This window comes from Hyperoodon ampullatus (assembly GCF_949752795.1).
Source record: "Hyperoodon ampullatus genome assembly, chromosome: 11".
Classification (NCBI taxonomy): domain Eukaryota; kingdom Metazoa; phylum Chordata; class Mammalia; order Artiodactyla; family Ziphiidae; genus Hyperoodon; species Hyperoodon ampullatus.
In genome coordinates this window covers 29,639,741-29,653,516 of record NC_136924.1, presented here as the reverse complement: position 1 = coordinate 29,653,516, position 13,776 = coordinate 29,639,741, and the positions used below count along the sequence as shown (strand labels likewise).

At 38.8% G+C, this 13,776-nt stretch overlaps 1 protein-coding gene across 5 annotated transcripts in view; it reads right to left on the bottom strand.

The window, feature by feature from the left end:
• RIC8B (RIC8 guanine nucleotide exchange factor B) overlaps positions 1 to 13,776 on the bottom strand; it is a gene marked incomplete at both ends in the record, with an annotated part of 118,106 nt that overhangs the window by 11,380 nt on the left and 92,950 nt on the right. For 3 of the 5 annotated variants that reach the window (XM_079714405.1, XM_079714406.1, XM_079714407.1), the window contains one exon: positions 2,843 to 2,962. The exons of the other annotated variants lie outside the window; for them this stretch is intronic. In XM_079714405.1, the coding sequence (XP_079570531.1) occupies positions 2,843 to 2,962 (120 nt within the window). The remainder of the gene's footprint in view (positions 1 to 2,842; positions 2,963 to 13,776) is intronic. 5 annotated transcript variants of the gene reach the window in all.

Genomic DNA, 13,776 nt, shown 5'->3' with positions numbered 1-13,776 from the left:
GATTTCACTTTTGGAAAGAAAGTTAATCAGACAAGGCTACAGTACACTCTTGGCACAGCAAGACTTGGTGGGATGCAGAACGTCCTTGGAGTGACAGTTGAAGGAACTAACCAATAGCACACTGCTGAAGAGGATGATTAGGAAATGTTCTGGCAAACACTGACTCTAACAGACAGACACAGTAGCACAGTGGACAGAGCAAAGGTCTTGAGTTCTGGAAAATGAAGTTCTTAGCCTTACTTTAGCTAGAAAGACAGTGTATGTGAAAGTGTTTTGTAAACTGTGAAAGGAAATGGATTTTCACCAGTCATTAGCTTGGAAATGTTTGGGGCAATTCTTTGGGCCTTGCTTTCCCCAATGATAAATCTGATAACATATTACTCAAATAATGATAAAATAACCTGAGCTCTTTGGAAGAAAGATGCAGTATGTGAATAAAAAAGATTTATCTTATTAACAAGAGTAAGTTTCCCTTCACCTAGAATGAATGGTCATTTTCTCCATTTGTCAATTCAATACCTCTTAAACTTCAAGGATCAGCACAAATGCTACCTTCCCTGTGAAAATCCCTGATTTATCCCAACAGAATGAACTGCTCCTTTTCCTGGGTGCTCACAGTTCAACACAGACCTTATTTTGTCATTACTTCCTTCTAGAATACCTGTATTCTAGAATAGATTACAGCCATATCCCACAGTAAAATGTGAGTTTTCCAAAGGTACGGACTACCACATTCACCTCTGAATCTCCCTCATCTTCCTAGCACAGTGCCTTGCACAGAGCAGCTGCTTAATAAATGTTCCCTGAATTTACTGAATTTAGTCTACTTTGGCTTTATGGCATCTTTTTTTACCTCAAAAAACCAAACCAAAAACAACAGTGAAAAGAGAGAAGAAACTTAAGACAAACACATAAGACACATAAAGAATGGCTTCATTCTTTGCATTCCTGCTTTGGAATGCCCACTGCTGATCTCCATACAGTTTTGTCACTGATTGTTATTAGTGAGAGCAAATGTTAGAAAGCACATAAAGGCAGACAATGTAAAAATCCCACCACATGTCATGAAAAAAGTCTGATTTAGGACTATTCTCAAAGTTGCCTTAGCTTCAACTTTAATGGCAAAATTCATACCATCAAAGCCAACACAAGACATATTTTCTCTGCTTTATACATGTGAAAATCAGTATCACCTTCAGATTGAGCTGGGCATCTGCTGGGTGTTTACTCATCTAGGGCAAATGGGCCAGTTGGATAGCATCTGTGTTATCTTTTAAGAACTCATATTGAAATGAAATTTATGAAAAATGAAATTTATTCAACCTAACTAGTTCACTGTCTTCACCCTAATATGCTCTACTCAGGTCCTTGTTAACATTTCCCCCTCCAGCTTCTACCAGATGGACTCTGTTGGTTCTCATCCCAACTGCTGTACTTACAGCACTGTTTCATTAGCTACCTCAGATCCTTTTGGAAGTACAAATCTTACTTTTATATATTCATTCAGAACCTTTTACTCTGCCTCCTATAGGTTTGTCCTATCAGCAACTTCTCTTTTATTGTAAATTCATTCAGGGAAGGAACATGTATATTCTATCCAAAGGTATGGAGAATGTCATATGCAAACAGATAACAATGTCTTTTGAAGACTGTGAGCATAGTGAGCTGTAAATTCTAACCTTCTTGGGAAAATGATGGAAATTTAAAAGGACTATCTGGAAGTCAACTAAATTCTAGTCATATTAGCTTTGTAGATGATGAAGCTACTTACTTCTATGTAACTTCTACCACATTACCAGCATCATGTGAAAACTCAGACTCTGCAGAGGGTCTAAATACCCTAACTTGTCACACTCCCCATGTCAGCCTCTTCTTATTTTTGAACACTTCTACTCTAAGCCTCCTGCTGTGCTCTTAGCCTCTGCTTGTTTCTTTATTACACCTTTCCCTTTAATGGTTGGCTTTCTGGCTTTCCCATTCTAGTTGCTACTACTCTTGATTGAGGAATACTAGCCTTTGCATAGCTGTTGTGAAAAAGGAGATGACCAGAAGAAATTCACCTTCCGGTGGCAGCTGCCACCAACACACAGAAACACTCACTCAAGATGGCTTAAAGGAGACAGTGACTCAATGTACGACTAGAATTGAGCAATTCAGGCAAGTGTGAAAGGAATTAATACTTTCTAATAACTCCTCCAAGATGACTAGTTGCTTATTAGTATATATTTGATTTAATTATTTTCAAAACTGGCTATCTGGGGAGGGGAAGGAGGTGTGAAGCAAGAAGGGAAGGGGAGATTGTTTTTTTAGAATCCCTAATTAATACAAGTGCCTGCTTTCAGAAAATCCTTCATTTGAGCTATTCCTTTTCACTTTTTCCTACTGGGTGCGTGACATTTTAGAATTCTTGGTTTTAGCAGCAATCCAAAAAGAAAGAATTGCAAACTTGCACATCAAAAATGGGAAAAAGAAAAAAGCATCATGATTTGGAACAAAAACCAAAACAGACTAAAACAAAAAATACAAGCAGCAGCAAAATCATTGAACCTAATTCACAGCATCTTTTTGAAGACAGGGAGGTTAGTTGGTTAAATATCACAATGACCTAGTAGTTACTATCCTAGCTTTGAGAGTTTAAATGTTTTAAGAATGCACATCCATAAGCGGCACATGTAGAAGAACCATGGTAGCCAAGAGAGATCTGAACTACTGCTGCCTGGGCCATCCTGTTCCAATCAACATGGATTTCCAGAGTTGCTGTTCTATGGTAACTCTCAGTGAGAGAGACAAAGAAATAGAACATTTTTAGAAACCAAGCAAAAAATGGATGGGAATACAATACCTGGAAAGTTTATCAAGCATGTTGACAAGTTTCATGGCTTCATATTCTTTTTGTTCTTCTGTCATTTCATCTATGGGGTTTGGCATTGGTTCCTCTAAATGACCAGTGATAAGATTAATGCTACAAAAAGAAAAAAAAGTTATGCTGTATGTTTTCAAATTATGCTCTTTCTATACTTTTCTGGTCCAAGTTGTAAGTTATAATAAGAAAGAGTATAATAGCCAAAAAATTGGCAATAGCAATTTTATGATATAGAACTGCTATAGGAATTTTTTTAAAATTGACTTTTCCTGCTAATTTGCTTTGGGAAATGGGTGATAGCGAACTTGCCAACTTTTTTTTAAAGGCATGGCTGCTTTTTAAAAATATGAAATTTGATTGGTGCCGTTAGGATAAATATCCTTGGATGCACAGCTTCTTCATTAATTATATAAGGGACAAATGATTTCAGAGAAGGAGAAATCTACTTTGTGATACAGCATAAAACAAATATGTCAAAAAATTGGAAAAATGATGACAGAGGCTGGAATCTGAAAATGAAAGCATGCCAATTTATAATCTCAGGAAATTAGTCCATTAGTGAGACCACAGAAGGTAATGAGTGTTTAAATAATAAAAGATAAAGCAAAAGAACAATTTTAATTAGATTTGATCTGACCTAGATTAAAAAAGGAATGAAATCTAGCCTACCAAAAGACAGGTATACCATCTGGCTTTCTGGAAATAGATTTAATAAAGTACTTAAGATGAATATGTTCCATAAACTTTGTATGAAGTTCTAATACCAAACAAAACTATCCTCTTAATTAAAAGCCACATTATTTTTTTTTTTGAGGAGGTGAAATAAAAGATAATTCTTTCAACGGCTGCCAAATATTTATAGCTTAAACATCTTTCTGGAGAAGCAGACAAGAGGTTACAGCATTTTGTACCAGCCAAGTACACACAGTATATTTTTAATGATCAAATGAAATATCCCTGCAAATGGCAAATCACTGATGTTTCTTTCTAGGATCTACAAACACAAATGGTTTCAGGGGCCAGGCCTTAAGGATATGCAAATGAGTGAATTGGTCAAGTATAAATAACATGGAGTATTGAGGACTAGGGTAAAATGGAGAACAGTGCTAGTCTAAACAGGGAAAAAAAAATCATGCGGGCCAAAACCAAGACACCACGATTAATTACATCATCTGGTGGCTAGCTTGCCAGCCCTGCTTTAGACTTTTACTTGGGCAAGTTAACCTTCTTTACAGAGCAGGGCTTTTCTCACTTGGAGCAAGGGCTAGGTACTATAATCTGTTACAAAAAAATATTTATTTTTCTACATTCCTCAGAGGCTGCCTGACATACAGATTCTTACAGAAGGACTCAATGCTCACCATCCTTAAAAACTGGATCTAAAACATCTGTTTTGCCATTCTTTCATAAGACCTATGTCTAGAGCCATGGTTAAAAAACTTTTTCCTTCAAAGTAGTGGAACCCCTCACCCTTTTTACTTTAACAAATGAAATCTACATAGAAAGCTGATTTATGAAATAGATGAAAGTGGAACTGATCAGGCAGAAGAGGGGATAGGGACGGCCAAGGAGAGTGCAGGCCTAGAATCCCTTCTGTTTGTTTGCACTCACTTGCTTCCTCTTAAGGCAGCCCCTAAGGCATTTTCAGGAACTCTGGGGAAACAGTCTGAAAACCCATAGGCTTCTCAGTGATTCTTAGCCTTGGCTATACATTGGAATCACTTGAGAAACTTTAAACACGAGGCCTCGCCTGAAACCAACTAAATCTGTTTTTTTTTTTTTTCCAGGTGATTGTGATGCACTTTGAGGTTAAGAACCACTGGGATAGAGTGCCTACTTGAGACATTCATTGTGTGCTACTAGTCCCTCTCCCTTTTTTCAGGTGCTCATAAAAGAAAAGAAAAAGGTGTCTAGTTAGCGGCCATTAACAAAAATGCCAAACAGGGTCATCACCAAAAGTCAAGAACAAAGAGGACCCAGACGAGGCTTCTGAGAACTATGGAGTTTTTAAGAAGTATCCAGATGCCATAGTGAAAATGTAATTCCACCACCTATCTATTATTTGCTTAGGTGTATAACGACGGGACATATTTTCACTGGTTTCTCTTCTGCTGCCTGCTAAATTAGAAAAAACATATAGTCTTATAAATAAGTAAGTAAAGGTACTTATTATAGGCACATACCACTTACCAAGCAGACAAAGGCAATAAGGCCTTAGAAGAAAGTATAAGGAAGGGAAGGTCGATGTATTAACTATTTAGACCATGCTCATCTGTCTCTTGAGAGAAGGCTTCTCTCCTTAAGCTCAATGGAAGGGTGACTTAAATCAGATCCACACACTGGTTTAGAATATAGTGAAATTAGCACAAGCCATCGTGTGCCTCAGGGAAGAAATCTGTCAGGAGGACACACTGGTCAGCTCTGTGGTATTGTGGATACCACAGCACACAAAGTCAGGACATGCATTCCCGGATCAGGGCACATTTGATTCTTTTCTTGGTTCTTTTAAGGGCTTAGTGGAAATGATGTCTGTTTTCCATAAGCTGACCTCAAGTCCGCTGCTGCTAAAATGATTTAATGTCTTGCTGTGAAATTAGCTACTAAAGTCACAAAATCCTTTGCTCACTGAGCATGAAAGCAGCAGCCAGAAATTCACTCTTACAGAGTAAGAACTTACCATCCTTTACCCATGTAGTAAAACATTCCAAACCCCCCAAATCACTCCAGGGATTGAGGTTTCATCTTTTTTCCTTGAGAAAACACCCCCTACCCCTACCCCCACCCCGGTACTCAGAAGAACATAAACAAAGCCACAGCAAACACAAGTTGCTGAACCATGCCACTCTCCTATGGGAAAAATGCCAATGTTCTGGGGGCAGGAGGCAGACTTGGACACTGTCTCCTCTCCAGCTCCCCAATTCAAACCAATCTCATGTAGCTTCTACCCAGAGGAAGAGAAAACAAATAGTCACCACCACAGCAACAGAGTGAGGTTTCATAAAAAACTACTTTTGAAAAAAAAAAAGACTTTTTGGTTGAACACTTGCCACCTTTATAACCTTGAACAGTATAGTCTGAGATTTAACTTTCCAGGTTTCAGGATCTTAACACTGAAATTCTGGGATTGGCTTCTTGTTCCAAGACTCTGAGTCCTAAGATACTTTAGGTATACTAACTATGGTGGATATTTTATTGGATAATTTTATATTTATCATAATTTTTACCACCCTCTCTCTGCTCCCCTCCCCCATCTTCTCAGCACTCCAGTCCTATTTTATGTCTTCCAATTAGGTGACAAGAAGTATCTAAACTCTTATGTGTGATATGTCACCAAGAATTTTGTATTATATAAGGCCATTATATGACAGCAGCTGGAGACAAAAGGATTAAGACTTGCTCTTCAAAATGTTGCTACATTTGGCCAACATCAACAGTACTACACTATTTCACTGAAGAAAAAAAGAGCTATTAAATGTTCCCTGAGCTATATGAAAGTTAACATCTATCTCTAAAAACCGTGGATTAAATTTTGTTCAAAGCACCCTGGTTAACGACGAGGCTATAAAGTCAAGTCCCTACAGAGGCTTAGGCAGATAAGATGAATGAAAAAGATACATTATCAGGGGATTGGTTCAAGATGATGGTGGAGTAGAAGGATGTGCTCTCACTCCCTCTTGTGAGAGCATGGGAATCACAACTAACTGCTGAACAACCATCGACAGGAAGACACTGGAACTCACCACAAAAGATACCCCACATCCAAAGGCAAAGGAGAAGCCACAATGAGATGGTAGGAAGGGCGCAATCACAATAAAATCAAATCCCATAACGGCTGGGTGGGTGACTCACAGACTGGAGAACACTTATACCACAGAAGTCCACCCACTGGAGTGAAGGTTCTAAGCCCCACGTCAGGCTTCCCAGCCTGGGGGTCCGGCAATGGGAGGAGGAATTCCTAGAGAATTAGACTTTGAAGGCTAGCAGGATTTGATTGCAGGACTTCAACAGGACTGGGGAAACAGAGACTCCACTCTTGGAGGGCACAGACAAAGTGTATGCATCAAGACCCAGGGGAAGGAGTGGTGACCCCATAGGAGACTGAACCAGACCTACCTGCTAGTGTTGGAGGGACTCCTACAGAGGCGGGGCATGGCTGTGGCTCACCATGAGGACAAGGACACTGGCAGCAGAAGTTCTGGGAAGTACTCCTTGGCGTGAGCCCTCCCACAGTCTGCCATTAGCCCCACCGAAGAGCCCAGCTAGACTCCAGTGTTGGGTCGTGTCAGGCCAAACAACCAACAGGGAGGGAACCCAGCCCCACCCATCAGCAGTCAAGTGGATTAAAGTTTTACTGAGCTCTGGCCACCAGAGCAACATCCAGCTCTACCCACTACCAGTCCCTCCCATCAGGAAACCTGCACAAGCCTCTTAGATAGCCTCATCCACCAGCGGGCAGACAGCAGAAGCAAGAAGAACTACAATCCTGCAGCCTGTGGAACAAAAACCACATTCACAGAAAGATGGACAAGATGAAAAGGCAGAGGGCTATGTACCAGATGAAGGAACAAGATAAAACCCCAGAAAAACAACTAAATGAAGTGGAGCCAGGCACTTTCCAGAAAAAAAATTCAGAATAATGATAGTGAAGATGATCCAGGGCCTCAGAAAAAGAATGGAGGCAAAGACTGAGAAGATGCAAGAAAAGTTTAACAAAGACCAAGAACAATTAAAGAACAAACAGAGATGAACAATACAATAACTGAAATGAAAAATACACCAGAAGGAATCAATGGCACAATAACTGAGGGAGAAGAACGGATAAGTTACCTGGAAGACAGAATGGTGGAATTCACTGCTGCAGAACAGAATAAAGAAAAAAGAATGAAAAGAAATGAAGACAGCCTAAGAGACCTCTGGGACAACATTAAACACAAAAACATTCGCATTATAGGGGGTCCCAGAAAGAGAAGAGAGAGAGAAAGGACCCGAGAAAATATTTGAACAGATTATAGTCTAAAGCTTCCCTAACATGGGAACGGAAATAGCCACCCAAGTCCAGGAAGCCCAGAGAGTCCCAGGCAGAATAAACTCAAGGAGAAACACGCTGAGACACATAGTAATCAAATTGGCAAAAATTAAAGACAAAGAAAAATTATTGAAAGCAGCAAGGGAAAAACGACAAATAACATACAAGGGAACTCCCATAAGGTTAACAGCTGATTTCTCAGCAGAAACTCTACAAGCCAGAAGGGAGTGGCATGACATATTGAAAGTGATGAAAGGGAAGAACCTACAAGCAAGATTACTCTACCCAGCAAGGATCTCATTCAGATTCTATGGAGAAGTCAACAGATTTTCACACAAGCAAAAGCTAAGAGAATTCAGCACCACCAAACCAGCTCTACAACAAATGCTAAAGGAACTTCTCTAAGTGGGAAACACAAGAGAAGAAAAGGACCTACAAAAACAAACCCAAACAATTAAGAAAATGGTAATAGGAAAATACATATCGATAATTACCTTAAACGTGAATGGATTAAATGTTCTAACCAAAAGACACAGGCTTGCTGAATGGGTACAAAAACAAAGCCCATATGTATGCTGTCTACAAGAGACCCACTTCAGACCTAGGGACACATACAGACTGAAAGTGAGGGGATGGAAAAAAATATTCCATGCAAATGGAAATCAAAAGAGAGCAGGAGTCGCAATACTCATATCAGATAAAATAGACTTTAAAATAAAGAATGTTGGGCTTCCCTGGTGGCACAGTGGTTGAGAGTCTGCCTGCGATGCAGGGGACACAGGTTTGTGCCCTGGTCCGGGAAGATCCCACATGCCGCGGAGCGGGTGGGCCCGTGAGCCATGGCCGCTGAGCCTGCGCGTCTGGAGCCTGAGCTCCGCAACGGGAGAGGCCACGACAGTGAGAGAGGCCCATGTACCGCAAAAAAAAAAAAGTTACAACAGACAAGAAAGGACACTACATAATGATCAAGGAATAAATCCAAGAAGAAGATATAACAATTATAAATATATATGCACCCAACATAGGAGCACCTCAATACAGAAGGCAACTGCTAACAGCTATAAAAGAGGAAATTGACAGTAACACAATAATACTGGGGTACTTTGACACCTCACTAACACCAATGGACAGATCATCCAAACAGAAAATAAATAAGGAAACAGAAGCTTTAAATAACACAATAGACCAGATAGATTTAATTGGCATTTATATGACATTCCATCCAAAAACAGCATATTATACTTTCTTTTCAAGTGCACACGGGACATTCTCCAGGATAGATCACATCTTGCTTCACAAATCAAGCCTCAGTAAACTTAAGAAAATTGAAATCATATCAAGTATCTTCTCTGACCACAATGCTATGAGATTAGAAATCAATTACAGGGAAAAAAACATAAAAAACACAAACACATGGAGGCTAAACAATACGTTACAATAACCAAGAGATCATTGAAGAAATCAAAGAGGAAATCAGAAAATACCTAGAGACAAATGACAATGAAAACATGACGATCCAAAACCTATGGGATGCAGCAAAAGCAGTTTTAAGAGGGAAGTTTATAGCAATACAATCCTACCTCAAGAAACAACAAACATCTCAAACAATCTAACCTTACACATAAAAGAGCTAGAGAAAGAAGAAAACACAAAGCCCAAAGTTAGTAGAAGGAAAGAAATCATAAAGATCAGAGCAGAAATAAATGAAATAGAAACAAAGAAAACAATAGAAAAGATCAATAAAACTAAAAGCTGGTTCTTTTAGAAGATAAACAAAATTGATAAACCATTAGCCAGACTCATCAAGAAAAAGAGGGAGAGGACTCAGATCAATATAATTAGAGGGCTTCCCTGGTGGCGCAGTGGTTGAGAGTCCACCTGCTGATGCAGGGGACATGGGTTCGTGCCCCGGTCTGGGAAGATCCCACATGCCGCGGAGCAGCTGGGCCCGTGAGCCATGGCCGCTGAGCCTGTGCGTCCGGAGCCTGTGCTCCGCAACGGGAGAGGCAACAACAGTGAAAGGCCCACGTACCGCAAAAAAAAAAAAAAAAAATTATATATATATATATATATATATATATATATATAATTCGAAATGAAAAAGAAGTTACAACAGACGCTGCAGAAATACAAAGCATCCTAAGAGACTACTACAAGCAACTCTGTGCCAGTAAAATGGACAACCTAGAAGAAATGGACAAATTCTTAGAAAGGTATAACCTTCCACATCTGAACCACAAAGAAATAGGAAATATGAACAGAACAATCACAAGTAATGAAATTGACCCTGTGATTAAAAATCTTCCAGCAAACAAAGTCCAGGACCAGATGGCTTCACAGGTGAATTCCATCAAACATTTAGAGAAGAGCTAACACCTATCCTTCTCAAACTCTTCCAAACAATTGCAGAGGAAGAAACACTCCCAAACTCATTCTATGAGGCGACCATCACCCTGATACCAAAACCAGGCAAAGATACTACAAAAAAAGAAAATTACAGACCAATATCACTGATGAATATAGATGCAGAAATTCTCAACAAAATACTAGGAAACAGAATCCAACAACACATTAAAAGGATCATACACCATGATCAAGTGGGATTTATCCTAGGGATGCAAGGACTCTTCAATATACACAAAACAATCAATGTGATACACCACATTAACAAATTGAAGAATAAAAACCATATGATCATCTCAATAGATGCAGACAAAACTTTTGACAAAATTCAACACCCATTTATGATAAAAACTCTCCAGAAGAGGCCACAACAGTGGGAGGCCCACATACCGCAAAAAAAAAAAAAAAAAAAAAAAAAAACTCTCCAGAAAGTGGGCACAGAGGGAACCTACCACAACATAATAAAGGCCATATACAAAAAACCCACAGCCAACATCATTCTCAATGGTGAAAACCTGAAAGCATTTCCTCTAAGATCAGGAACAAGACAAGGATGTCCACTCTCACCACTATTATTCAACATAGTTTTGGAAGTCCTAGCCATGGCAATCAGAGTAGAAAAAGAAACAAAAGGAATACAAATTGGAAAAGAGGAAGTAAAACTGTCACTGTTTGCAGATGACATGATACTATACATGGAGAACCCTAAAGATGTCACCATAAAACTACTAGAGGTAATCAATGAATTTGGTAAAGTGGAAGGATACAAAATTAATGCACAGAAATCTCTTGCATTCCTATGCAGTAGTGATGAAAAATCTGAAAGGGAAATTAAGGAAACTCTCCCATTTACCACTGCAACAAAAAGAATAAAATACCTAGGAATAAACCTACCTAGGGAGACAAAAGGCCTGTATGCAGAAAAGTATAAGACACTGATGAAAGAAATTAAAGATGATGGAAACTGATGGACAGATATACCATGTTCTTGGTTTGGAAGAATCAATATTGTGAAAATGACTATACTACAGATTCAGTGCAATCCCTATCAAATTACCAATAGCAGTTTTTACAGAACTAGAACAAAAAATCTTAAAATTTGTATGGAGACACAAAAGACACTGAATAGCCAAAGCAGTCTTGAGGGAAAAAAAACAGAGCTGGAGGAATCAGACTCCCTGACTTCAGACAATACTACAAAGCTACAGTAATCAAGATGTTATGGTACTGGCACAAGAACAGAAATATAGATCAATGGAACAGGATAGAAAGCCCAGAGATAAACCCACACACCTGTGGTCAACTAATCTATGACAAAGGAGGCAAGGATACACAATGGAGAAAAGACAGTCTCTTCAATAAGTGGTGCTGGAAAAACTGGACAGCTACATGTAAAAGAATGAAATTAGAACACTCCCTAACCACATACACAAAAATAAACTCAAAATGGATTAGAGACCTAAATGTAAGACCAGACACTATAAAACTCTTAGAGGAAAATAGAGGAAGAACACTCTTTGACATAAATCACAGCAAGATCTTTTTTGATCCACCTCCTAGTGTAATGGAAATAAAAAGAAAAATAAATGAATGGGACCTCATGAAACTTAAAAGCTTTTGTACAGCAAAGGAAACTACAAACAAGACGAAAAGACAACCCTCAGAATGGGAGAACATATTTGCAAATGAATCAATGGACAAAGGATTAATCTCCAAAATATATAAACAGCTCATGCAGCTCAATATTAAAAAAAAAACCCAATCCAAAAATGGGCAGAAGATATAAACAGACATTTCTCCAAAAAAGACATACATATGGCCAAGAGGCACATGAAAATGCTGTTCAACATCACTAATTATTAGAGAAATGCAAATCAAAACTACAATGAGGTATCACCTCACACCGGTTAGAATGGGCATCATCAATCTACAAACAACAAATGGTGGACAGGGTGTGGAGAAAAGGGAACCGTCTTGCACTGTTGGGGAGAATGTAAATTGACACAGCCACTATGGAGCACAGTATGGAGGTTCCTTAAGAAACTAAAAATAGAACTACTATACAGCCCAGCAATCCCACTACTGGGCATATATCCTGAGAAAACCGTAATTCAGAAAGACACCTGCACCCCAATGTTCACTATTTACAATAGCCAGGTCATGGAAGCAACCTAAATGCTCACTGACAGATGAATGGATAAAGAACATGTGGATAAAGAACATTTTATACAATGGAATATTACTCAGCCATAAAAGGGAACGAAATTGGGTCATTTGTAGAGACGTGGATGAATCTAGAGACTGTCATACAGAGTGAAGTAAGTCAGAAAGAGAAAAACAAATATCGTATATTAACGCGTATAGGAACCTAGAAAAATGGTACAGATGAACTGGTTTGCAGGGAAGAAACTGAGACACAGATGTAGAGAACAAATGTATGGACACCAAGGTAAGAAAGTGGCGGGTGGTGGTGGTGGTGTGATGAATTGGGATATTGGGATTGACATATATACACTAATAATGTATAAAATGGATAACTAATAAGAACCTGCTGTATAAAAAAATAAAATAAAATTCAAAAAAAAAGATACATTATCAACTCAAAGGAGCTTATGCCTGGTATGACAGGTGCCACAGTCACTCAACTCCATCAGTCAGTTACCATGTGAGAATGCAGGCCTAATGTTACCAGAACTTCCACTTTTTCAAAAGAAGTTAGAAGTTCAGATTTTCATCTGAAATATCTGAATTCTAAATTATTTTAAGAAGCCCTATGTAAAACAAAAATTAAAAACATAAAACCAAATAACCAATACAACATCAGGCAAGTGAAGCAAAACCTACTTGCATGCTAAATGTAGCCTATGGACTGACAATTTGTAACCTCTAGGAAAGGGATCAGGGTTTTTAGGAAAAGGCATTTGTGTGCCAGATCACAGAAGAAGGGGGCAGGTGGGGTGGGAAAGGAGACGTTATATGCACATGGAATTAGAAATGTCTTTCCAGGAAAAACTCTCCATAATCTGCCACTCCACAAAAGCAATCAAAAGAGCAGAGTGGAAATTTACCAAATCCTGTTTTCTTGAATTCCATTCCCTGGCCCCACTCCCCAACTAGATGTGAAGCTTGATGAGGGCAGGGACCTCAACTGTTTTGGTATCCTAATGTTGAGAAGGGGTTGACCAACTTAAATTTATTCAACAACTCAAAAAAATTAATTCAACAAAAATTTACTGAGTGCCTATAGTATGTGAGGCACTATTTTGGGGCCATCTCAATGAATAAAAAAATTTCTCTCATGGAGTTTATCTTCTAGTGGGGAAAAAAGACTAAATGAATAAGTAAATTATATGGTATGTTAGAAGGTAGTAAGTGCTATGAAGGAAAAAGAGGAAGGAAGTGCAAGGTGGAGGGGTAAAGGTAGGAGTGTGGCAATTTTTAATATGGGGACAGGACAGACTTTACTAGGAAGATGATAATTGAG